This window comes from Pelmatolapia mariae, linkage group LG22 (assembly GCF_036321145.2).
Source record: "Pelmatolapia mariae isolate MD_Pm_ZW linkage group LG22, Pm_UMD_F_2, whole genome shotgun sequence".
NCBI lineage: Eukaryota > Metazoa > Chordata > Actinopteri > Cichliformes > Cichlidae > Pelmatolapia > Pelmatolapia mariae.
The window spans coordinates 33,903,387-33,927,956 of record NC_086245.2 but is presented as its reverse complement, the minus strand read 5'-3'; the positions used below and the strand labels follow the sequence as shown (position 1 = coordinate 33,927,956).

Below are 24,570 nucleotides of genomic sequence, written 5' to 3'. Positions count from 1 at the left end.
AGGAGAAGTTGGAATGTTACATTTCAGACACTTCGATAAGTCTTCACATATCTCACGCCAAAACTTCTGAACTGGTGGACAGAACCAAAGAGCGTGGATATAATTGTCCGGTGAATTGGTTTGGCAGTGTGAGCAGTTGTTGGTAGACGTAAAGCCCATCTTGAACATCCGATGACCTGTATAGTGCACTCTATGTAGTATTTTGTATTGAATTAATTGAAGACTGGGATTTCTAATTAGATGAAAGGTTTTTAAGCAAATCTGAGACCAGAAGTTTTGGTCTAAGTTAACTGATAAATCCGCTTCCCATTTTGCAATAGGAAGTGATATTGATTCATCTATTTTAGAAAGCATTCTGTATATTTTGGATAGTAATTTGGGGGTTTTAAGAGTAAGAAATTGAACCACACTTGGTGGTGTTTGTAGTTCAACTTGACCCGGTTTAAATTTCTTTTTTACTATGGATTTAATTTGTTGATATTCTAAAAATCTTTTCTTGTTGATCCCATATTGTGTAACTAGTCTGTCAAATGAAATAAATTCTGTTCCTTCTAGTATATGTTCTAAATATTTGATTCCTTTACCACTCCAATCTGAAAAGTTTATCATATTATTGTTTTGTAATATGTCAGGGTTGTTCCAGATAGGTGTACGTTTGCATGGAATTAATGAAGACTCTGTCAACTTCAGAAACTCCCACCATGCTGTCAGAGAGGAGCTAATGTTGACGCTTTTGAAGCATTCATGTCGTTGAATGTTTGAGCTGATAAATGGTAGATCTGAAATCTCTAGATTATTGCAAAGTGCTTGTTCTACATCTAGCCAAGGTTCATCTAAGAGGGTATGTTTTAGCCATCCTGAGATAAATTGGAGCCTGTTGGCTAAGAAGTAGTGCTGAAAGTTAGGTAGTTCTAATCCTCCTTCATCCTTGGTCTTTTGTAGTGTTTTTAAGCTTATACGTGGGGGCTTGTTTTTCCAAAGGAATTTGGACATATATGAATCTAGAGATCTGAACCAATCTTGTGGCGGTTTAGTTGGGATCATTGAGAATAAATAATTTATTTTTGGTAAGACCATCATTTTTATAGCGGCAACCCTTCCCATGAGTGATATGGGTAGACATTTCCACCTAGCCAGATCGCCTTCTACTTTCTTTAAAAGTGGGATATAGTTTAATTTAGTTAGATCTGCAAGCTTGGGAGAAAGATTAATACCTAAATATTTTATATTTCGCGATTGCAGTGGAGTAGAAGAGGAATTATGGAAGGAGCAATTAATCGGAAGGACTGTAGATTTTGACCAGTTAATTGAGTAATCTGATATTCTTGCAAAAGAGTTTATCAATTCAATCACCCCAGAGATATTGGTTTGTGAATTTTGGAGAAAGAGTAGCACATCATCCGCATAAAGGCTGATTTTATGTTCCACGTTCTTGCATTTTATGCCCTTAATTACTGAATTCTGTCTAATTGCTGCTGCTAGTGGTTCAATAAAAATTGCAAACAGTGAAGGGGAGAGTGGGCATCCCTGCCTGGTGCCCCTCAGGAGACAGAAGCTGGAGGATGTCTGGTCATTTGTTCTGACACAAGCTGTTGGGGAATTATATAATATTTTTAACCAGTTGATGAAAGAAGATCCAAAACCAAATTTGTGTAAAGTTGCAAATAGAAATTTCCAGTTAACTCTGTCAAACGCTTTTTCTGCATCTAAAGAAAATATTGTAGTTTCAAGGTTTTTACTGTATGAGTAGTCTATCAAATTAAGTAATCTACGTGTATTTGTTGATGAGTGCCTACCTTTTATGAAACCAGTTTGGTCAGGATGAATTAAGAGGGGGGTTATTTTCTCTAGTCTCTTCGAGAGAGCTTTGCAGATTATTTTAAGGTCTACATTTATAAGGGATATTGGACGATAGCTTGAGGGATATACAGGGTCTTTTCCTGGTTTTAGCAGGAGATTAATGTTTGCAGAATTCATATTTGATGGGAGTCTGCCATTTTCTTTGATTTCCAACAGCGTTCTGTAAAAAATTGGGGCTAAAATCGTCCAGAATTCTTTGTAGAATTCTGCAGGAAAGCCGTCTGGACCTGGAGCCTTATTATTGGGCATACTTATCAGGGATTCCTGGAGTTCACCTGGTGTCAGTGGCGAATCCAATGCCATTGCTTGAGAGTCTAATAATTTTGGGAGAGTTATGTTGTCTAAAAACTGATCAATTTCCTTTTTAGATGGGTTTATTTGTGGTGAATACAACGTTTTATAGAAATCCCTGAAGATGTTGTTTATTTGTTTCGGGTCATATACTGTGTTCCCAGATGAGTCTTGAACAGCACATAGACTTGTTTTTTCTTTATTTATTTTTAGCTGGTTTGCTAGAAATTGACCGGATTTATTACCATGTTCATAATTTTGTAAGCGTAGTCTTTGTACTAAGAATTTTGTTTTTTTTATCAATTATCTCATTTAATTCTAGTTTTGTTTTGCGTATTTTGTTCAATGTTTCCTGATCTTGGTCGGACGCATAGGCTTCTTCTAGTGATTTGATGGTTTTTTCTAATTCCTGAATATTTTTGTTTTCTTTTTTCTTTTTATGTGATGAGAAAGAAATTATTTTACCTCTCATCACAGCTTTCCCTGCTTCCCATAGAACAGAAGCTGATGTTCCGGGAGTGTCATTAAAGTCTAAATATGAAGTCCACTCTTTTTTAAAATATTTAATAAAGTATTCATCTTTAAGCAGTGATGTATTAAATCTCCAGTTTTTACTAGGCGTAGTATTATTCTTGTGCATTAGTGTTAAAGATACAGGAGCATGATCGCTGACAGCTATAGGGTGAATCTCAGTGTCTGAAATGTCCCTCAGCAGTGAGCTGCTGACCAAAAAATAATCCAGACGAGAGTAGGAGTGATGGACACGTGAGAAAAAAGTATATTCCTTACTGGTGGGGTGAAGAGAGCGCCATGCATCGCAAAGACCAAAGTCGCTCATATACTGTTTGATTATATTTATGGACTGCCAATTACGCTGAGTGACTTAGGTGACTTCAATGGGCCACATGATGGGGTGGGGCAGGGTCTCACAGGGGTTTCATCTTTAACTTCCTTTGACGTACACCCTTGTTCCCATCGTGGCTCCTCACCGACGTCTCACATGATTAACAGGTCATGGACAACGACTGTCCGAACACTACACTATTATATTTTTAATTCTGTTTGAGAATATAGACTATATTTGTTTTTCTACTATGGGCACAGCAGAGAACAGTCTTCCTGCAAGATGATAGTTTAAATAACCATATGTTCCTCCATGAACTGAATGCAATGATGAAGTTGGCACTTGTGGTTCAGGAGCTTTAGACATCTAGAATTGTAATTAAAAGATCAGCATGTTACAGCAGTACATCATGTTCAGCAGAGCTCACGAATGAACATACTTTGTAAGTGAGCCCTCCTTTGAAGTAGCTGGTGAAGGCAGTTGACTCAACCCCCTGTAGTTCTCGGTACTGGACTGGCTTTCCACCCAAGTAATCATCCAACTGCACAGTAAAGATGGCTGCAGCAGTGCTCTCATCCTGGCTGCACTCTTTTCCTGTCAATAATAAATAAGGACAGTGAGAAAGTAGTTAAGCAATCCAACTGTATGTTGAAGTAAACTGCCGAATGTCATAAGGTGTTATTCCGGATGGACCAGAGCCTCCTGCCTCCATCTGGTCCATCAGGCATGGAGTGACTCAAAAAGTTGATTTCTGGGGTGGATGGTGTCAACAGTGATCTCTTGTGCCTGCCCTGGGGCCACGGAAACATTTAGGTTTTGGAAGAGAAAGCACATTGCTGCCAATCAACTTGTCAGCAGAGCAGGTGATGTGCTGTATTCTGCCATTGTCTCTGGCAGTGGCAGCAGCCGAGTTGTTATGGAGGAGGTGAGCATGGCTTCAGTAATGAAGAAGCAGAAGTGTACCATCACTGACAGGTTGAATTTCTTCGGCTGCTACAAGAAAAATATTCTTTAATGTGCTGTTTTGATGAGGGAGGTGATATTAGCTTCCCACTGCAGATCCTGGGAAGATGATGGTTTCCAGGAAGTGGAAAGACTTCACAGTGACCACAGGTCAGTCGAGCAGACTCATGGTGGCCTGGTTTCATTCTGAAATTCACAGTCACCTCCACTGTTCTGTCAGCATAGATCTCCACATTGTCACTGAATCATGGCTACCTGAAGGGCCTGATACGCATCACCATTATGGTAAAATGAAAACAGTTGAAACCTTTACTACATGGTGATACAACTCTTGACAGTTACCTGAAAAACACATTGTTGTTTGTTAAAAACTTGTGAACCTAAATGCCTGCCAATGCGGTGCAACCAGGGCCATCTTGAAATTCACAAGAGTGTGATCTAGGGTTTTTGATATTGTACATAACTGGACACTCATCCTGCAACTCTGCCTGTGTGTGCTTCGGGTCCTTGTTCACAGTGGTGCCAAAACCCAAGCAGGCATGGCGGAGCCACGGTCTGCACGGCCAGACCAGCTGCTGGCACAGATGGTGGTGGAGCTCACGGTGATGCACAGGGAGTAAGTGGTGGTGGATTGTGCACAGCTAAAGAAGCTGCAGGCCCAGACCAAGTGCCAGATGCAATTGCTAGAGAAGCTTCACAGGAGACTCTGCTGGCTTTAGTAATTGGAAGATTGGAACATGGAAGATTTTCCATTAACAGTCTTGTGACGACACTCTAAGATCAGCCTTTGTGATACCAATTGATGGTCACATGATGCGCCCTGACTTATCACTGACATTTCCATTTGTGATGGTTAGGAACAGATTATATCTAGTTCATTTCAATTCAATTTCAATTCAATTCAATTCAATTCAATTTTATTTATATAGCGCCAAATCACAACAAAAAGACGCCTCAAGGCGCTTCATAGGTACCGAGAAAAACCCAACAATCATATGACCCCCTATGAGCAAGAACTTTGGCGACAGTGGGAAGGAAAAACTCCCTTTTAACAGGAAGAAACCTCCGACAGAACCAGGCTCAGGGAGGGGCGGGGCCATCTGCTGTGACCGGTTGGGGTGAGAGAAGGAAGACAGGATGAAAGACATGCTGTGGAAGAGAGACAGAGATTAATAACAGATATGATTCAATGCAGAGAGGCCTATTAACACATATATTAACACAACCCAAACTGGAAGCTGGTTCCACAGAAGAGGGGCCTGAAAACTGAAGGCTCTGCCTCCCATTCTACCTTTAAATACTCTAGGAACAACAAGTAAGCCTGCAGTGTGAGAGCAAAGTGCTCTAATAGGGTGATATGGTACTACAAGGTCATTAGAGACACAGTGACTAAAAAGTCGAAGTATCACAAGAGTGTGATTTATTGTTGTTGATATTGTAAATAAATGGACACTCACCCTGCAGCTCGGGTTCTTGTCTCAATGGACAAGCCCCCAAACTAACACTGCGTGCTATCTGCCCCTGGTGGGTTAGGGAGACTTCATGTTGACATTATGAACGTGGTAAAGTTTTGAATAATGCTGACATCCTCTCCAGACTGGTGCTGATAAGATTTTGACTGCCTTAAGTTTCTCCCTAATCATTTTTGCCCGGATAGAAAAGAAACATCCCAGACAAAGCTGAGACAACATAGCTGAATCAACATAAGAAGGAAATGTCAACAAAGAGTGAACTGTCAGAATAAGACAAGCATGACAAGTTGCTGGTTAAAGCTGCACACTACCAATACAAACTTTGTCAAAGAGAAAAGCTACTGGAGATTTCTTTGTGTCTAAGTCAAAAGAATAATGCTGTTAGCCCAGTGCTAGAAAATAACATGGAACCATTAGAGGAAGAACTACTTGTAGAGCGTAAACAGAAGTCTTACCATAATAGTGGTAAAACTTGATTCTAGAAAAACTGATGTTAAGCTAGGCTAACAAAGTCACCAGTAAAATACAAACATCCACCCAGCAGCAGCTTTAATACTCACTGTTGGCACACTGTATCGAATTTGTTTAATGTACAATTAGAATTCTTAAGCATTGTGATAATTGTACAAGAACAATTTATTGAAAAATAGCAGTCTGTTCTGATTTTGGTTTGGCCTTTACAAAAAGCGGTGACTGTAGCTAAAGAGTAGCTAAAGAGGCAGAGCAGGTCATCTACTGATGACTGGCTGCTCCAGTCTTGTCATGCTAAGTATCCTTGGGCATTATATTAACCCAAGCTGCTCTCTGACGCATCCATCAGAGTGTCAATGTGTGTGTTAATGTTAGATGCAAACCACTCAAGTAGATAAAGCACAGCAAAAAAGTAAATGTGGCAAGTTACATGAAGTGATTTGAATGCTCAGGGTAGAATAGAAAATTGCTATATGTCCTGTCCATTTACAGTTCAGCTTGTTTGTTTTCTTTAAGTCACAAAAAAGAAGCTTAGAAAACCTGAGCAGCATTTAGTGCCATCTAGATATAACAACTTGCTTTGTTTAAATGTAACTTTTTAGGAAATTGGGTGAAGTGAACCCCTAAGCACAATTAATGTATTTCACTTGATTTTTATGTTTTATTCAATCAGAAAATCAAAGCACACAAATATCCCTCACTTTTATAAACACCCCAGGTATTACAAATATATATATATATATATATATATATATATATATATATATATACTCAAGCAAGTCAAGTCATGTTTACATGCTGCCAAACATACACACGGCTCATCTAAATATCAGCACAGAAAAAAGAAAATGTGTCCATACTATATAGTTTTGTAGGTATATATCCATCGTTCTTAATGGACAAGCACCAGAAAGAATGTTGAGAGTAGAATAGAGTAGAGTAGAGTCACTCAGTACACATTTGGTGTTTACTTTCAGCATACTACTTTCACATTTTGAATTGTTGTTAAAATGGTTCCAGTCAAAAACTGTAGGTTGGTGTGGGTTAGCTAGCTCAACATACGCTTTTGTGCGATGCCTACTTTTTGCAAAGTTGTTGCAAGTGAAGTGTGCAAAAGACACAAAAGGAGGCATGAAGAGATACGGCACAAAAACTTAAACTAGAGTGCTAAGTGTTAAAGTGTGACATGATGTGAACTCATGTACTGTTTGTTACACCCATTACAGATTTCTTATATCTATGACATGCTGCTACTGATAACTTATGTGGTGCAGAATGACAAGCCAAAACCAAGAGTGTTTTAGGCTTTTTTTCTTCTCTGCTGCAAATAAATAAAAGCAGTAAGAGCAACGCCACAGCTCAATGTTAAAAAGATAATCAGCTGTTGTCAGTAAATGATTAGTTTGGATATGATCATTGTGTGATTATCAGGAGGATCAGGCAACGCCAGGTGTGAATAATGAGGTGTGGTAATGACGGAGCATGTCAGCTCGAGAAAGGCTTATTCAGGTTTTAGAAACTTTATGGCACACAGCATTAAAGTATATCAGTATATCAAGCTTCATACACACACTTATTGTTAGCATGATGTGTAGTAATTGTATGGAACAAGCGAGGACCGATTTTCTGGCTAAACTTTCCTGAGGCGTGAAGTAGTGGTGACATGTTGCTGAAGAAAGCAAACTGGCACCTTAGTCATTTATCCACAGCAAATTAACAACAAACTTCATATTTTACTGTTGCAATGTTTTATTAACTACAGTGGCTTGCAAAAGTATTCGGCCCCCTTGAACTTTTCCACATTTTGTCACATTACAGCCACAAACATGAATCAATTTTATTGGTATTCTACGTGAAAGACCAATACAAAGTGGTGTACACGTGAGAAGTGGAACGAAAATCATACATGATTCCAAACATTTTTTACAAATAAATAACTGCGAAGTGGGGTGTGCGTAATTATTCAGCCCCCTGAGTCAATACTTTGTAGAAGCACCTTTTGCTGCAATTACAGCTGCCAGTCTTTTAGGGTATGTCTCTACCAGCTTTGCACATCTACAGACTGAAATCCTTGCCCATTCTTCTTTGCAAAACAGCTCCAGCTCAGTCAGATTAGATGGACAGCGTTTGTGAACAGCAGTTTTCAGATCTTGCCACAGATTCTGGATTGGATTTAGATCTGGACTTTGACTGGGCCATTCTAACACATGGATATGTTTTGTTTTAAACCATTCCATTGTTGCCCTAGCTTTATGTTTAGGGTCGTTGTCCTGCTGGAAGGTGAACCTCCACCCCAGTCTCAAGTCTTTTGCAGACTCCAAGAGGTTTTCTTCCAAGATTGCCCTGTATTTGGCTCCATCCATCTTCCCATCAACTCTGACCAGCTTCCCTGTCCCTGCTGAAGAGAAGCACCCCCAGAGCATGATGCTGCCACCACCATATTTGACAGTGGGGATGGTGTGTTCAGAGTGATGTGCAGTGTTAGTTTTCTGCCACACATAGCGTTTTGCATTTTGGTCTCATCTGACCAGAGCACCTTCTTCCACATGTTTGCTGTGTCCCCCACATGGCTTGTGGCAAACTGCAAACGGGACTTCTTATGGTTTTCTGTTAACAATGGCTTTCTTCTTGCCACTCTTCCATAAAGGCCAACTTTGTGCAGTGCACGACTAATAGTTGTCCTATGGACAGATTCCCCCACCTGAGCTGTAGATCTCTGCAGCTCGTCCAGAGTCACCATGGGCCTCTTGGCTGCATTTCTGATCAGCGCTCTCCTTGTTCGGCCTGTGAGTTTAGTTGGACGGCCTTGTCTTGGTAGGTTTACAGTTGTGCCATACTCCTTCCATTTCTGAATGATGGCTTGAACAGTGCTCCGTGGGATGTTCAAGGTTTGGGAAATCTTTTTGTAGCCTAAGCCTGCTTTAAATTTCTCAATAACTTTATCCCTGACCTGTCTGGTGTGTTCTTTGGACTTCATGGTGTTGTTTCTCCCAATATTCTCTTAGACAACCTCTGAGGCCGTCACAGAGCAGCTGTATTTGTACTGACATTAGATTACACACAGGTGCACTCTATTTAGTCATTAGCACTCATCAGGTAATGTCTATGGGCAACTGACTGCACTCAGACCAAAGGGGGCTGAATAATTACACACACCCCACTTTGCAGTTATTTATTTGTAAACAATGTTTGGAATCATGTATGATTTTCGTTCCACTCCTCACGTGTACACCACTTTGTGTTGGTCTTTCACGTGGAATTCCAATAAAATTGATTCATGTTTGTGGCTGTAATGTGACAAAATGTGGGAAAGTTCAAGCGGGTTGAATACTTTTGCAAGCCACTGTATGCAAATCAAGCTTGATGGAGTTGGTCACTTTGCAGCACCTTCTCATTGTTTGTGATTTTACAACATTTCACTCATGGAGCTATTGAGTCACGTAGCCAATAAAGCGTCCTTGAAAAATGAAGCGAAGTAACAACAAAAACTAACAATAAGCTTCTACTTGGTCCAGAAGGCATCAGACCAGCATCATATGTCAGTGCAATCCGTTAAGTGGGTTGTGGATTACCAATTTATGATGACAGATACTATATATACTGTGTAGTATTCCATGTGTATATTTAATACATAGCACTTTTCATGAATTAGTCCCAACAAAGTTTGACAGTGAAGTAAATTGCAGGAGGAGGAGGAGCAGAGCAGGGGTATGCCAAGGGATGGTCTATATGACAAACCTGACAAAGACAGCATTGTTGGCAGGTATTCTGATAGGACACTACAATATTTTTATAAAGTTTAAGCATTTAGATAGAGTGAAGTGTGTGTTATAGCGGAATGTGGATCATTCAGAAAGCTGTGATGAAAATGATTTTCTCTGTAAATGCTTTTGCTATCTACATAGCTTGCTAATACAGCAACGCAGTTAGCTCTCCAACTAGACATAAGACATTTGTTTGAATAAAAATTAAGAAGGGTTCTTTAACCTCTTGCACATGATAAGAAAACATAAAAGTTATTAAAATTAAAGATGTAAAATGAAAAGTAACAAAAATTATGGTTTATGTTGTGAATAAAGTTTTAAAAAAATCTAAACAAAATCAGCTGGTCAGAGCAAAAACAATGTTAAAACTTATGTCTGACCTGTATATAAAGCAATATTGTATGATTTTGTATGATATTATATGATTTTGTGATTTCTCAAGGAATAGAGCAGAATCAACTTCACAGGTGTTAGAAGGATAGTGTCACATCCTTGCGTTGGTAACTTTGTACATTTGTGGACTTTGTGCGCTGCTGACAGTGACACAGTAAACTTTGTTTGCACATGTAACAAAGAGAATAGGAGCTGTCAGCAGCCACTGTGTTCATGTGGACAGCTTGGAGGAGGATTCTTAGTCTGACTGATTGCATGCCAACAATTCATACCTCTGTGAGCAGTCAGACTGGATAAACCTTAAAGCTTCCTGAAGTGATTAAATTACTTCTAGGTTTTAATACCGAAATGAAAATAAGAGCAGCAAACAAGCGATACTAAGATAAGAGATAGTCCATACCACTTTTCTGAAATGTGTTCTCAGTAATCAGTCTTTATTTCTTTCCTTAGAAGCTCTTGAGTGGTTCCTTGGAATTTAATTTGAGATTTATCTGTTACCCTGGAGGACCACTCTGAAATAGGACTTCTTCCAGTGATAGGTTATTACCTCCAATTATAACTCATTTCCCTTATTCTGAGTGGAACAATAAACTGACACAATGAATTAGGTCCAGAGCTTTAGTCACTTACCCAGCCAGTAGTGCAGATGGTAAAAAGAGCTCTCTTTCTTTTTGACAGTGTAGAGAATCACATAAGCATCCCCTGTGTAGAAGCTCCCATGTAAGTTGTCGGGCACAGGGACCAACTCCATATTCTCAATCCTCCAAATCTGCAAGCCAGCTTTCTTGCCTGCTTTGGTGAACTCCTCATGCTCGAGCATCATGTCAAGCTGTTGCAGAGAATCTGACTGAAGAGGTGATAAGGGTGGATCGTTGAGAGCAGAAACACACTGCCGGCCTGTTCCTGGCTGCTGACTGACTGATTATGTAGCAGCAGTGTTTCAGCTTCTGCTTTTCTCCCCTCTTAATACACACAAAGTGGGCGTGTCCTGTCAACATACACCAGCATTCTCAAACATACATGCCTGAGAAAAGTGGCTCAGTTCCAGATCACATACAAACTCATCTGGTTTTCTGTAACCACAGAAAAACTGTTAAGCTTGTTAGTAGTAAAACTAAAATCGTGACCTAAAACTGGAAGTTTATTTGTTTATTTATTTAACTTGCAGATTATTGTTTTTTCAATAGCAGTCTTTTAGGAAAAAAGTTTGTGGCATGAAATGTGGAGAATATGGGGAAAATTAATAGGGGTAGTATCTTTAAAAAATAACAGAAATACAAACACATCCTAAACAGAGTGCACCACAGAGCAAGCGCATTTCAAGCACACATGCTCTTCATCAGACTTTGGTTAGTATCATTACAGTAATGATTACCCCGTCTTCCTAAACAACCAAAAGCCATATGTTGCCATAGAATTTTTTGATTGGTCGACATGGTACATTTTTCCACCAATAAGAAAGGGTGGTTTTTCTTGTTTTTTTGTTTTGTGCAGTTTTTACCATTTCCTCCTACAGTAAACATGACGATAGCATTCAGGAAAAAAATGGGATTTCTTTGAAATGATAATAACTCTAGTTTAACGTGGCCTATCAACACATTCTAAAACCTGGTCAGTTGTTTGAAGTCCTCACTTTTAACACAAGTTGAAATGGAGACTTTGAGTGGTTGATTCTTGTTGCTATGTCATCTTAAACTGGTCATGTGATTTGGAAGCCCTGGTGCATCCATCGACCCCAGAGGGTTAAAACAGGGTCATGCAGTGGGACCAGTGATTAACCGTCAGCTGGTCCTCACAGACCTGTCCTCCATCAGTTGGGGCCATGAGGGCTGGAGGGTCAACGGCTGTTGACGTGGCCACTGTGCAACTCAGCACATAAATGTGGTGGAGCTGAGGGCTGTCCACCTTGTGCTCCAGCAGTATCTGTCAAGACTGAGAGGCTATTACATCATTGTCAGGACAGACAGCACCAGACTTGGACTGAGCCCTTCAGCATCCTCCCGTCGAGCCTCTTAAGGATGATGATTTGAAATGGCTTTCCCTCAAAACAGTTACATTGTAACCTTGGTTCTCAGAGTGAGACACTGAGATCTCTCCATCTTTAAGGTCGCTTGAAGACACATTGCTATCAAGTGATCAGTGACCTCACTCCAGCACAGCTGTTTTAGAGATAAGCTGTGGGGCGTGGCCGGGCAAGCTGGACTGACTTAAAGAAGTACCGACATGCCCTGACTAAAGGGGTGGAGAGATAGTGTCTCAATCAGAGAACCAAGGTTACAATGTAACTGCACTTTCTCAAGTTATCGTATTCACAAGGTCAGAGGTCGGTGAGCTTCCTACTTGAGTTACTGCATTCACAAGATTTTCAGAAAACTTGACCTCTGACCTTGAGGTTGAGGTCACTGAGATTCAACCTTGCCTGAGATTTTTATTAGATGCACCTACAGTATTATTTTGAAAATCCTACATCACATTGTTTTCCAGTAATTGCATTCACAACATAGACAGAAAATCTGACTTCTTGACATTAAGGTCACCAGGATTGAAACTCACCTGAGATTCTTATTGGATGCACTGATAGAGTCATTTTGAAAAAAATGTCACCTCATTCTCGAATTATTGGACTCACAAACCGGGGTGTCCAGGCTGCTCACCGGCCTGCCCAGTGGGGTGACGGCAATCAGCCTTTAAGCTTAGGGGTAAAAAGTATTTCACATCATTTATTGTACTTGTAAGATATATGTGAATACAACTTCATCAGAGTCCTCCTTTTCCCCCGTGTTGTTTTTGCATAAACTGTAGGTAGGTTGTCACTTGAGGAAACAATTGTGGAAGGGTATAATGTTCACCATTTTTCCAAAGCATTTATTACTTACTGTGTTTATTTAACACATTTCTTTGGCCACATGGAAAGCAACTTGCTGATGATTTCAGATCATCTTTGTAAGCTGGATGGATACAGTGCATACACCACAGAGGCTTACTTTTATAGATATCTGATTCCCCGAAGTCCAAAGTATTTCGCAGCAGGTGCTCCGAAGGTCAAGCTCTTCACCTTCTGCTGTGCCAGACATTTGAATTTTGTTGTGTATCTGTCTCTCAGTGTAGTTTTAGCTGTCCAGGAAACCTCAAGCTGTGCAGGGAACAGCTGTGATTGGTATTGATTTCCTTTTGCTTTTTGTTTTAATTGGTGGAGCAAGTATTTTAAATATTGCTTGATGATTCTCTTTTAATTGTGATAAAATAAATTCATGTTCAAAGATTAAAATACTCTTAATTGTGCAGCCCGAGGGTACAACATTTATACATGACAAAATTTTGTAACCACTTTCGCTCCTCTTAAATATAAGCCTGTCATGCAGAATTTCAAGCTTCAGTTCTGACCACACATCATGTTGTCATTTGAGGTCGGTCAGGGAGCTGGTCAGCTCTGTGAAGTTTGGGATGAACCTATGGTAGTAATCAGCCGGCCCTTGTTGTACTGCTGATGTTAGCATGTTGATTCTTCCGTGACAACCTTCCCAGTGAGTAAAGTTTTGCCTTCCTCCTAGTTTAGTTAAGTAAATCCAACATCCCACGTGGCTGTCCCTGGCTACAGCCACCTGGTTGCTGTGTTGGCAAAGGGCTGGACATCTTTAAAGCTCCCTTTAATCACCGCCTGTAGGCTGAGCGCCACCGTCTGGCGTTCTCTTAACAACAGGAGCAGCAGGTGCATGGCACAGTCCCACGTCGCCCACTTACAGGCTTCTGCCGTGGCTTCAAACATGTCCACAAATGACTAGGGATCATCCGTTTCATTTTATGCAGTGTGATCGTCGGAGCAATAGGAAGCAAGGATGAAACACCAGGCCAGCTGCGGGATCAAACCAGCACAGTAAGTTTTCCAATATCTGTGTGCATGTGGCACTTGGACTGAGCCTGCAGGGCCTGCAGTTGTTGCCGGTTAACTACTGCCTGTTCTTACTGTAGCACCCACATTGGCTGTGGGTCAGACACAAAAGTGCTGGAAAAGGTTGGGTGTCAACATAGCACAATGGGCCACAAGAATATCCCAAGATACACATGCTCTCACACCGTACCCATATGGAAAAGAAATAGAAAATAATAAAAGACTTGCATAAGATGTGGCCTACTTCACATAATGAATCATAGAAGGCTTATATGATTTACTCATGAAAGTGGCCACTTTCTCATTACTTTCATATATTGTTTTAGTAAGTATCCAAAACATACAAGTTTCATTTATATAATTTTTCTAGGGATCTTATATCTGTTTTCACTCTTGTATGCTTTTCATACAAGTTTCACACAAGACAGATACAAACTTTATAAGATTTATATATATCTTTTCCATATGGGCTGGCTTGCATGTTTCTTTTATTATTACTCACTGTATGTTGTAACTTTGCCATTGTTGCCCAGTGTTGGGCCAGCGGCATTCCCAGCTGCTCACTGTACTGCTTCCTCCTGGTCCCAGGATTAGGAATTGCATACCAGCTGCACTAGCTAGCCTTTTCTGGTACGAAAAGAGACTATTACTCGTCAATGATCAAAAGAGGTATAAATCTGGTAGTGATTAGTTCAATTCACTTTAATTCAATTCAGCTTTATTTACATAGCGCCAACAGTCGCCTCAAGGCGCTTTATATTGTAAGGTAGACCCAACAATAATACACACAGAGAAAAACCCAACAATCATATGACCCCCTGTGAGCAAGCACTTTGGTGACAGTGGGAAGGAAAAACTCCCTTTTAACAGGAAGAAACCTCCAGCAGAACCAGGCTCAGGGAGGGGCGGCCATCTGCTGCGACCAGTTGGGGTGAGAGAAGGAAGACAGGATAAAGACATGCTCTGGAAGAGAGACAGAGATTAATAACAGATATGATTCAATGCAGAGAGGTCTAATAACACATAGTGAGTGAAGAAGAAACACCCAGTGCATGATGGGAAACCCGCAGCAGCGTAGGCCTATTGCAGCATAACTAAGGGAGGATTCAGGGTCACCTGGTCCAGCCCTAACTATATGCTTTAGCAAAAAGGAAAGTTTGAAGCCTAATCTTAAAAGTAGAGATAGTGTCTGTCTCCTGAATCCAAACTGGAAGCTGGTTCCACAGAAGAGGGGCCTGAAAACTGAAGGCTCTGCCTCCCATTCTACTTTTAAATACTCTAGGAACAACAAGTAAGCCTGCAGTGTGAGAGCCAAGTGCTCTAATAGGGTGATATGGTACTACAAGGTCATTAAGATAAGATGGAGCCTGATTATTTAAGACCTTGTATGTGAGGAGCAGGATTTTGAATTCTGGATTTAACAGGAAGCCAATGAAAGGAAGCCAATACATGAGAAATCTGCTCTCTCTTTCTAGTCCCTGTCAGGACTCTTGCTGCAGCATTTTGGATTAACTGAAGGCTTTTCAGGGAGTTTTTAGGACTTCCTGATAATAATGAATTACAGTAGTCCAGCCTGGAAGTAATAAATGCATGAACTAGTTTTTCAGCGTCACTCTGAGACAGGATATTTCTAACTTTAGAGATGTTGCACAAATGGAAGAAAGCAGTCTTACATATTTGTTTAATATGTGCATTGAAGGACATGTCCTGGTCAAAAATGACTCCAAGGTTCCTCACAGTGTTACTGGAGGCCAAGGTAATGCCACCCAGAGTAAGAATCTGGTTAGATACCATAATCCTAACATCTAAGATTAGTGTGTGCAATATTCAAATCTAAAAATCTAAAGTCAAAGAATAACATAATTATATACATAAATAAAGTTAATAATGGTTCCCTGGAAGCCCCAAAATGTTTGGGAAATAAGGTTTCAGTAGTGATTCTTAGAATTTATCGCAAAATTGGAATAAATGAATGCGAGGCACTGTACTAGATTACCAAAGTAACAGACAACCAATTTGCTGTTCTGGAAAATAAATGACCAACATTTTGTTAAAACGTCCCTGAGAGACAAATGGCAATAATCTTATATAAGTTACACATTTTACAGACTTTAAAGGCTTCAACAAACAGACTGAGCTTAACATTTGTTAACAGCCTCTGCTCCAGGAAATCTAAACATCAGTATCATCTCTGAGTGGCCAGTACAGAATTGACGTGTCTTAAGCCTTAGCACAAATACTGAGGAAACTGCTGATAAACCACCACCTACCGTTACGATCAGTCTAATTCTGTGGCTTGTGCTGGCAGTTTCCTTTGGCTTCATCTCCAAATAATGTAAATTTTTAGTGTAACTGTTCCTTATTTTAAAGGGCTGATTAGTGTTGTTAATGTTGTAGTGTAGTGTAGTTCACAGTATTAGCTGTCAACTTATTTGCAACAGTGTTGCAGTTTATGATTATATTTTCTATGGTGTGATTACAATCATCTCATAATGTGAAAGTCACATAAAACGCCCCATTTCAATGCACAAAGTTGATAACTGCTGCTGTCATAGTTACTTCTGACTGAGAATTTAGGTTTTGTTAACCAGTTAATACAATAAAAACCTGAACTTCATTCGTAGTACATCGCTCTATTTAATTGATTTAATTGCTTGCTAACTAGGGTAAATGGTGTACTATAGATAATATGTATAGATAACTCTTTATTGTCTTTGCACAGTCATACACATTACAATAGCACAGTGAAATTGGAAAACTGTCCCACGTTGGCACTACGTACAACACAACACGACACGACACATCACAACACAGGTAGCCAGTCAGGTCAGCTGTTAGCACTGATTAGGCCTGCCCTGTTGCAATAGCTGTCCTTGTATCTGTTTGTGACCTCAGCAGCCTGAACCTCCTGCCAGACGGCAGCAGCTTAAACACCCGGTGTCCTGGGTGCGTGCAGTCCCGTAGGATGCTGCGTGCCCTCTTGAGACAGCGAGTGCTGTACAGGTCCTTCTGGGAGGGAAGAGGATGTCCAATGATTTTTTGGGCCATATTAATGACCATCTGAAATGCCTTTTTGTGTGCCATGGTGCAGCTGGAGAACCACACACAGATGCAGTATGTCGGCACACTTTCAGTGGCGCAGGCGGTAGAAGACAATCAGCAGCTCCCTCTTCAGGTTCATTTTTCTGAGGATTCTCACAAAATAGAGATACTGTTGGGCTCTCTTTACAACTGCTGAGGTGTTTGAGCTCCATTGGAGGTCTGTGTCTATGTGCACACCCAGGAACTTGAAACACCCTTTCCACATACTCCCCGTTGTGTTGACAGGTTGCAGCTCAGACTTCCTCCTTCTGAAGTCGACTACCAGCTCTTTTGTCTTGGTGGTATTGAGGTCCAGGTTGTTGTCTGCACACCAATGCAACAGCCTCTGAGCTAGGGCTGGGCGATATGACCCAAAATTCATATCTCGATATTCTTTAGCTGGATGGCGATATACGATATATATCTCGATTTTTTTTTTTAAGCCATAAGGTAAGAACAAAAAGAGAGTTCTTAGTCAAAGCTGTGTCCCAGATGTCACACAGGCACTTTTATTAACATACAGCGTAGATGTACATGAAGAAATTACTCAAAAATAAATTATCAGCATTTATTAAATAATAATGCTCCATAAATAAAAGAAAACAATGTTGTTTTTGTGCATAACAAAAAGCTCACAATTGTGCAGTAAAAATGTAAACTAACAGACGCTGAGCATAATAACACAGACAGATTTCACAGCTGCTCTGTTCCCAAGTTCTACTGCGTGACTGACAGCCTGGAGTTTGAAATCCTCTTTGTAACCGTGTCTCTTAACAGGTGCCATTTATGGTCCTTATACACACACAATACGGTAATATTACGTTGAAGCACAGTACGTATCACTCCACGAGGCTCCGGACTACGGTAGTCGTAATGCTCCGACAATCCATCAAGCAGTGCGGCTCCGTAGCTTACCAAAGTCGAACTAAAACATTTTTTGACAGATTGCTGAGCGCTGTGTACCACATAAAATCGGTTCGTGGTCAGTAAGCACAACCAGAATTCATACAAAAGGTGCACTGTTGATTTTTGAGAAAATGAAAGGATTTTAGGCCGTGCATGTCGTTAGTGTGGTTAGCTCGTTAGCGCAGTTAGCTCGCTAACACGTTGACGCCGTCCAGCCCCACGCACGGGGCGATCTGCGGTAACTCGTTAACGGAGATTTGCCGTGTCCATCTTGTCGCTGCCTGCAGGTGAAGCAATGGGGGAGGAGGGGGAGTTGTGTTCAGTGAAGGAGAGGCGAGGCCGAGTAACATTGCATAGAGACAAAAGTGGACGAAAGAGAGGCAAACTTGCGGCTCCACAAGTATAATTATAACGTAACATATACTATATCGATATAAACGATATTGTCACATCTTATATCTCGTATGGAAACATATCGATATTTTTTTAAAAACTCGATATATCGCCCAGTCCTACTCTGAACCTCAGCTCTTTATGCTGACTCGTCTCCCCCAGAGATGAGCCCCACCACGGTGGTATCATCTCCGAACTTAATGACTGCGTTGCCTGGGTGGGTGCTGACACAGTCATGTGTGTACATAGTGTACAGTAGGGGACTCAGTACACAGCCTTGTGCAGAGCCGGTGTTGAGGGTGAGGGCTGAGGAAAGATAAGGACCCATTCTAACTCTCTGTACAAGGTCTGAGAGAAAGTCTCTGATACAGCAGCAGGTGGTAGAAGGAAGTTCGATATCCAGCAGTTTTACTGTTACTCTGTCGAGTAGTATCGTATTGAAAGCAGAGCTAAAGTCAACAAAGAGCAGCCTGGCGTAACGCCCCTGTTGTTCCAGGTGAGAGATGGTGGTGTGGAGCGTTGTAACAATGGTGTCTTCAGTTGATCTGTTAGCTCTGTAAGCGAACTGGAGTGGGTCAAATGTAGGTGGCAGGCAGGACATGGTGTGACGTCGGACCAGTTTCTCGAAGCACTTCATTATAACAAGTGTTAGAGCAACTGGTCAGCAGTCATTGAGGCTGCTAATGTTGGTCTGTTTAGGCAGCAGGGCGATTGTGGCCGACTTTAGGCACAGCAGGATGCAGGACTGGGACAGCGAAGCGTTGAAGATCTTAGTGAAGACCCCAGCCAGCTGGTCTGCACATTCTTTTAGGACTCTCCCGGTCACCCCATCTGGACCAGCGGCCCTCTGTGTGCACCTCACCTCATATTCCTGCACCATGAGACTTAGGCTGCTGTTGCCTCTGGTCCCTTCACCTTGAAGTGTGCAAAGAAGTGGTTCAGCTCCTCTACAAGTGCTGCATTGCCCTCAGTCATCGTGGTATTGCCAGGCTTGTAGTTGGTTAAGTGCTGAACTCCCTGCCATAACCGTTGTGAATTGTTGTTGCTGAAGTGTTCTCCAATCTTCCGCTTGTGCGCTGCCTTGGACTCTCTGATACCACTTTTCAGATCAGATCTGGCTGCACTGTACTGCATACCGTCCCTGGATATGAAAGCGGCATCACGTTGCTTCAGCAGGACCTGGACCTCTTTAGTCATCCAGGGTTTCTAGTTGAAATACACCAAGAGGCGTTTGTCCACAGTGACACTGTTGACACAGAAGTTAATATATGAGAGCACTGATGCTGTGTGCTCTTCGAGGTCCTGGTGTTCAAACATACTCCACTGTGTGTTTTCTAAACAGTCCTGCAGCTGATGTGGTGCACCTTCTGGACAAGTTTTCACAGTCTTTATGGCTTGGGGGGGGGGGGGGGGGGGGGGGGGGTGTATGCTCTAACAGGAGTGTATGCAGGGATCAGCAGCATGGACATGTAGTCTGAGAAACCTAGATGTGGTAGAGGGGTTGCTCTGTAGTCTTTTTGGATGTTGCTGTAGGCTTTATCCACTGTATTCCCCCCCCCCCCCTTGTTGCACATTTAATATGCTGTTCAAATCTGGGGAATACTGACCTTAAGTCAGCATGGTTAAAGTTCCCAGCTATGATGTGCACTGTGTCAGTACTGCATCACTAGTGCTAACTGTGCCTTATGCTAGCTTTTAGGAAGCTTGGTCTCTGTCTTGTAACAAACTTTTTGTGGGCCCTACAATAGTGCAACAAATGTAAAAGGTTGTGACAGCTTCCTCTCCTGGGGAAACCCCAGACCTGTGATCCTTCAAAGATCAGCCTCGTATAAAGCTGTTTTTGCACCAGGTTTCTCAGTAGAAAACATAGATAAAGAACTTTCACTGGACAGTACAAAGTGACAGGGACAGATAATAATAGTGAAGCCAGAACATCTTACTATTCGTCACTGATTGAAGAAAATAAGAACAACCCCAGGTTTCTCTTCAGAACTGTAGCCAGGCTGACAAACAGTCAGAGCTCTACTGAGCCAACAATCCCTTTAACGTTAACTAGTAATGACTTCATGAACTTCTTCACAAATAAAATTGTTATCATTAGAGAAAAAATTACCAATAATCATCCCACAGATGTAATATTATCTACAGCTACTTTTAGTACCATCGATGTTAAGTTAGACTCTTTTTCTCCAATTGATCTTTCTGAGTTAACTTCAATAATTACTTCCTCCAAACCATCAACGTGTCTTTTAGACCCCATTCCTACAAAACTGCTCAAAGAAGTCCTGCCATTAATTAATTCTTCAATCTTAAATATGATCAACCTATCTCTAATAATAAGCTATGTACCACAGGCCTTCAAGCTGGCTGTAGTTAAACCTTTACTCAAAAAGCATCTCTAGACCCAGCAGTCTTAGCTAATTATAGGCCAATCTCCAGCCTTCCTTTCATATCAAACATCCTTGAAAGAGTAGTTGTCAAACAGCTAACAGATCATCTGCAGAGGAATGGCTTATTTGAAGAGTTTCAGTCAGGTTTCAGAGCTCATCACAGCACAGAAACAGCTTTAGTGAAGGTTACAAATGATCTTCTTATGGCCTCTGACAGTGGACTCATCTCTGTGCTTGTCCTGCTAGACCTCAGTGCAGCGTTCGATACTGTCGACCATAATATCCTATTAGAGCGATTAGAGCACGCTGTAGGTATTACAGGTACTGCACTGCAGTGGTTTGTATCATATCTATCTAATAGACTCCAATTTGTTCATGTAAATGGAGAGTCCTCTTCACACACTGAGGTTAATTATGGAGTTCCACAGGGTTCAGTGCTAGGACCAATTCTGTTTACATTATACATGCTTCCCTTAGGCAGTATCATTAGAAGACATAGCATACATTTTCACTGCTATGCAGATGACATGCAGCTCTATCTGTCCATGAAGCCAGGTAACACACACCAATGAGTTAAACTGCAGGAATGTCTTAAAGACATAAAGACCTGGATGGCCGCTAACTTTCTGCTTCTTAATTCAGATAAAACTGAGGTTATTGTACTCGGCCCTGAAAATCTTAGAAATATGGTATCTAAGCAGATTCTTACTCTGGATGGCATTACCTTGGCCTCCAGTAACACTGTGAGGAACCTTGGAGTCATTTTTGACCAGGATATATCCTTCAACGCACATATTAAACAAATATGTAAGACTGCTTTCTTCCATTTGCGCAACATCTCTAAAATTAGAAAAATCCTGTCTCAGAGTGACGCTGAAAAACTAGTTCATGCATTCATTACTTCCAGGCTGGACTACTGTAATTCATTATTATCAGGATGTCCTAAAAACTCGCTGAAAAGCCTTCAGCTAATCCAAAATGCTGCAGCAAGAGTACTAACAGGGACTAGAAAGAGAGAGCAGATTTCTCCTGTATTGGCTTCCCTTCATTGGCTTCCTGTTAAATCCAGAATTGAATTCAAAATCCTGCTCCTCACATACAAGGTCTTAAATAACCAGGCCCCATCTTATCTTAATGACCTTGTAGTACCATATCACCCTATTAGAGCACTTGGCTCTCACACTGCAGGCTTACTTGTTGTTCCTAGAGTATTTAAAAGTAGAATGGGAGGCAGAGCCTTCAGTTTTCAGGCCCCTCTTCTGTGGAACCAGCTTCCAGTTTGGATTCAGGAGACAGACACTATCTCTACTTTCAAGATTAGGCTTCAAACTTTCCTTTTTGCTAAAGCATATAGTTAGGGCTGGACCAGGTGACCCTGAATCCTCCCTTAGTTATGCTGCAATAGGCCTACGCTGCTGCAGGTTTCCCATCATGCACTGGGTGTTTCTTCTTCACTCACTATGTGTTATTAGACCTCTCTGCATCGAATCATACCTGTTATTAACCTCTGTCTCTCTTCCACAGCATGTCTTTATCCTGTCTTCCTTCTCTCACCCCAACTGGTCGCAGCAGATGGCCCCGCCCCTCCCTGAGCCTGGTTCTGCCAGAGGTTTCTTCCTGTTAAAAGGGAGTTTTTCCTTCCCACTGTCGCCAAAGTGCTTGCTCACAGGGGGTCATATGATTGTTGGGTTTTTCTCTGTATTTATTATTGTGCGATCTACTGTACAATATAAAGCGCCTTGAGGCGACTTTTGTTGTGATTTGGCGCTATATAAATAAAATTGAATTGAATTGAATTGAATTAGCATAAGAGAGTTTAATAAGTTTTAGCACCCAACAACTGAAAACTGTAAGGTGCAATCAAAAGGTCCTGAGACTGGTATGAGCAGTGACTGTCCTTAATCTGGATTCCATGTGATGATGTCAGTTGTCAGTAGGTTGAGGCCACATACATACACACTAAAAAATGCTGGGTTAAAAAAAACCCAATTTGTAACTCAGTGCTTGGTCAAATTTGGACCGAGTCAATGCTGGGTTGTTTCAGCTTAATAGGGTTGGGTTATTGGTTTGACCCAGCACACTGGGTTAGGATAATTATCCAAAAATTGGGCTAAATTGACCACTGTTTAAAGTTGACGTTACCAAAAATTGGGCTGAAACTCATATCCCACCACAAGGGTTATATTAAATTACCATTAACATTTAGTTTAAGATTCTATTTACTGGGCGCCGGTTTAGCTAAGTTGGATAGGCAGGCGACCATATGCTGCATGGCTGAGAGCAGTCGGCCTGGGCTCAAGTCTGACCTGTCTCCCCCTCTCACTTTCCTGTCAGTCTTCATTGTATCTGTCCAATAAGGCCAGAAAACAGGATTCCTACTCACAGATTGTCTCAAAAATACTTTTATTGCCATATGATACATAGAATAGACAGTATTGACAAATAGTTTGTCAAACAGAGCAACCTCAGCCTCATTTGAAATAATAACTTATTTTAAAGTAGAAATAACTATAGTTTTCTTCACCAGAAGCTAGCTGGTGTTATCTGTTAAAAGGCCTTTGAGTAGGTAAAGTTCTACAATAAACCAATAAATTGCATTATCAAAAAAGTAATAATATGATTTTCAAACTTTTAGAATTCACTTTTTACTTACCATGTTTGATTTCATAGTAGAGGAGAAGTCCAGTGATGTCTGATCAGGTCACAGTCTAGTTGACAATGGCAGTTTTTGAAGAATGATATGGCTTCTTCTGAGGTTTGTCTTCAACACAAACATTTGGGTAAAATTTTGACCCAATATTTGATCAAAGCTGCCCAACCTAATTATTTAAGCCAGAGAGTTGATTAAAGAACCCAGCACATTGCCAACAGAACTCCTGAGTCACGACTTTTGAACCAATATTCGGTCAAACTAACCCAACTTGGCTTTTATCCAGAGGTTGAGTTATGAAAGCAACCCAGCATTTTTCAGTGTGTATGCTTACTTCTGGGGTTTTCCTGTTCCTTTTCTTTTCAGCAAAAGCTAATAAAGCCAAAATGCCTGAACACACACACTGCATTTGTCAGTAGTCCAGGCTTTTCTCTCATGATTTATCCATGTGACTATGTAATACAGTACCATAATACCCAGCTAGTAGCTAGTTTGGCACGTTCTTTAACAAACAGTAGGTGCCTAAAATGAACGCAGATACTAAATGCAGATGCAGGCAGCGGCCTCACAGTCAGCCATTATTTTCACACTACAGCCACATCTGCTAACTCTCACTCTATAATGTCTAAGCTATGACTGAAGCATACCAAATTTCCTGTTTTTGAATGTCAATGCATATTTGAGGAACTGAAGACAAAGTAGATTACGTTTATTTTAAAGGCCTCACAGCAACATCTGGCAACAGTGTAGGATACCAATATGTGTAGTGTTTGCACAGTGCAGTGGTACCACTTACTTATACTCAATAAGATGCTCTTGTGTATCTTGTTTTTTTGTGATTTTTAACAGTCAATAACTCTTTCATCACGTCGACCAGTCAGAGCAGACTACAGTGCTTTTAATGCAAAGAAGAGAAGAGAGGTGTTTGAGAAAGAGGGTAAAAAATGTGCTGTAACCTTTTTAAACAGCAAAGCATGCAAACCCATTCTTTTTACGAGCCTGTAAATAAGGATAATATGGGCTCTTTCAGATTAAAATAAAAGATTCAGCATTAACTCAATGCACCACGGCCACAGTGGAAATGGAAAAATAATGATTATGTTTAATCCTGTCATTAGTTCTGTGATTGCTTTGCATTGAAGGGTAGGGGTAGGACTCAAGAACCAGTTTGTTTTAGGTTCTTGTGAAGAATCAGTAGTTCAA

At 40.9% G+C, this 24,570-nt stretch overlaps 1 protein-coding gene across 1 annotated transcript in view; it reads right to left on the bottom strand.

The window, feature by feature from the left end:
* The window catches only part of scin (scinderin), a 49,267-nt gene extending 38,309 nt beyond the window's left edge, over positions 1 to 10,958 (bottom strand). Inside the window, exons 1-2 of the mRNA XM_065471429.1 lie at positions 10,689 to 10,958; positions 3,435 to 3,589 (exon numbers count right to left, since the gene is read on the bottom strand). Coding sequence (XP_065327501.1) covers positions 3,435 to 3,589; positions 10,689 to 10,881 — 348 coding nt within the window. The 5' untranslated portion in view covers positions 10,882 to 10,958. The remainder of the gene's footprint in view (positions 1 to 3,434; positions 3,590 to 10,688) is intronic.
* Positions 10,959 to 24,570: the final 13,612 nt, after the last annotated feature.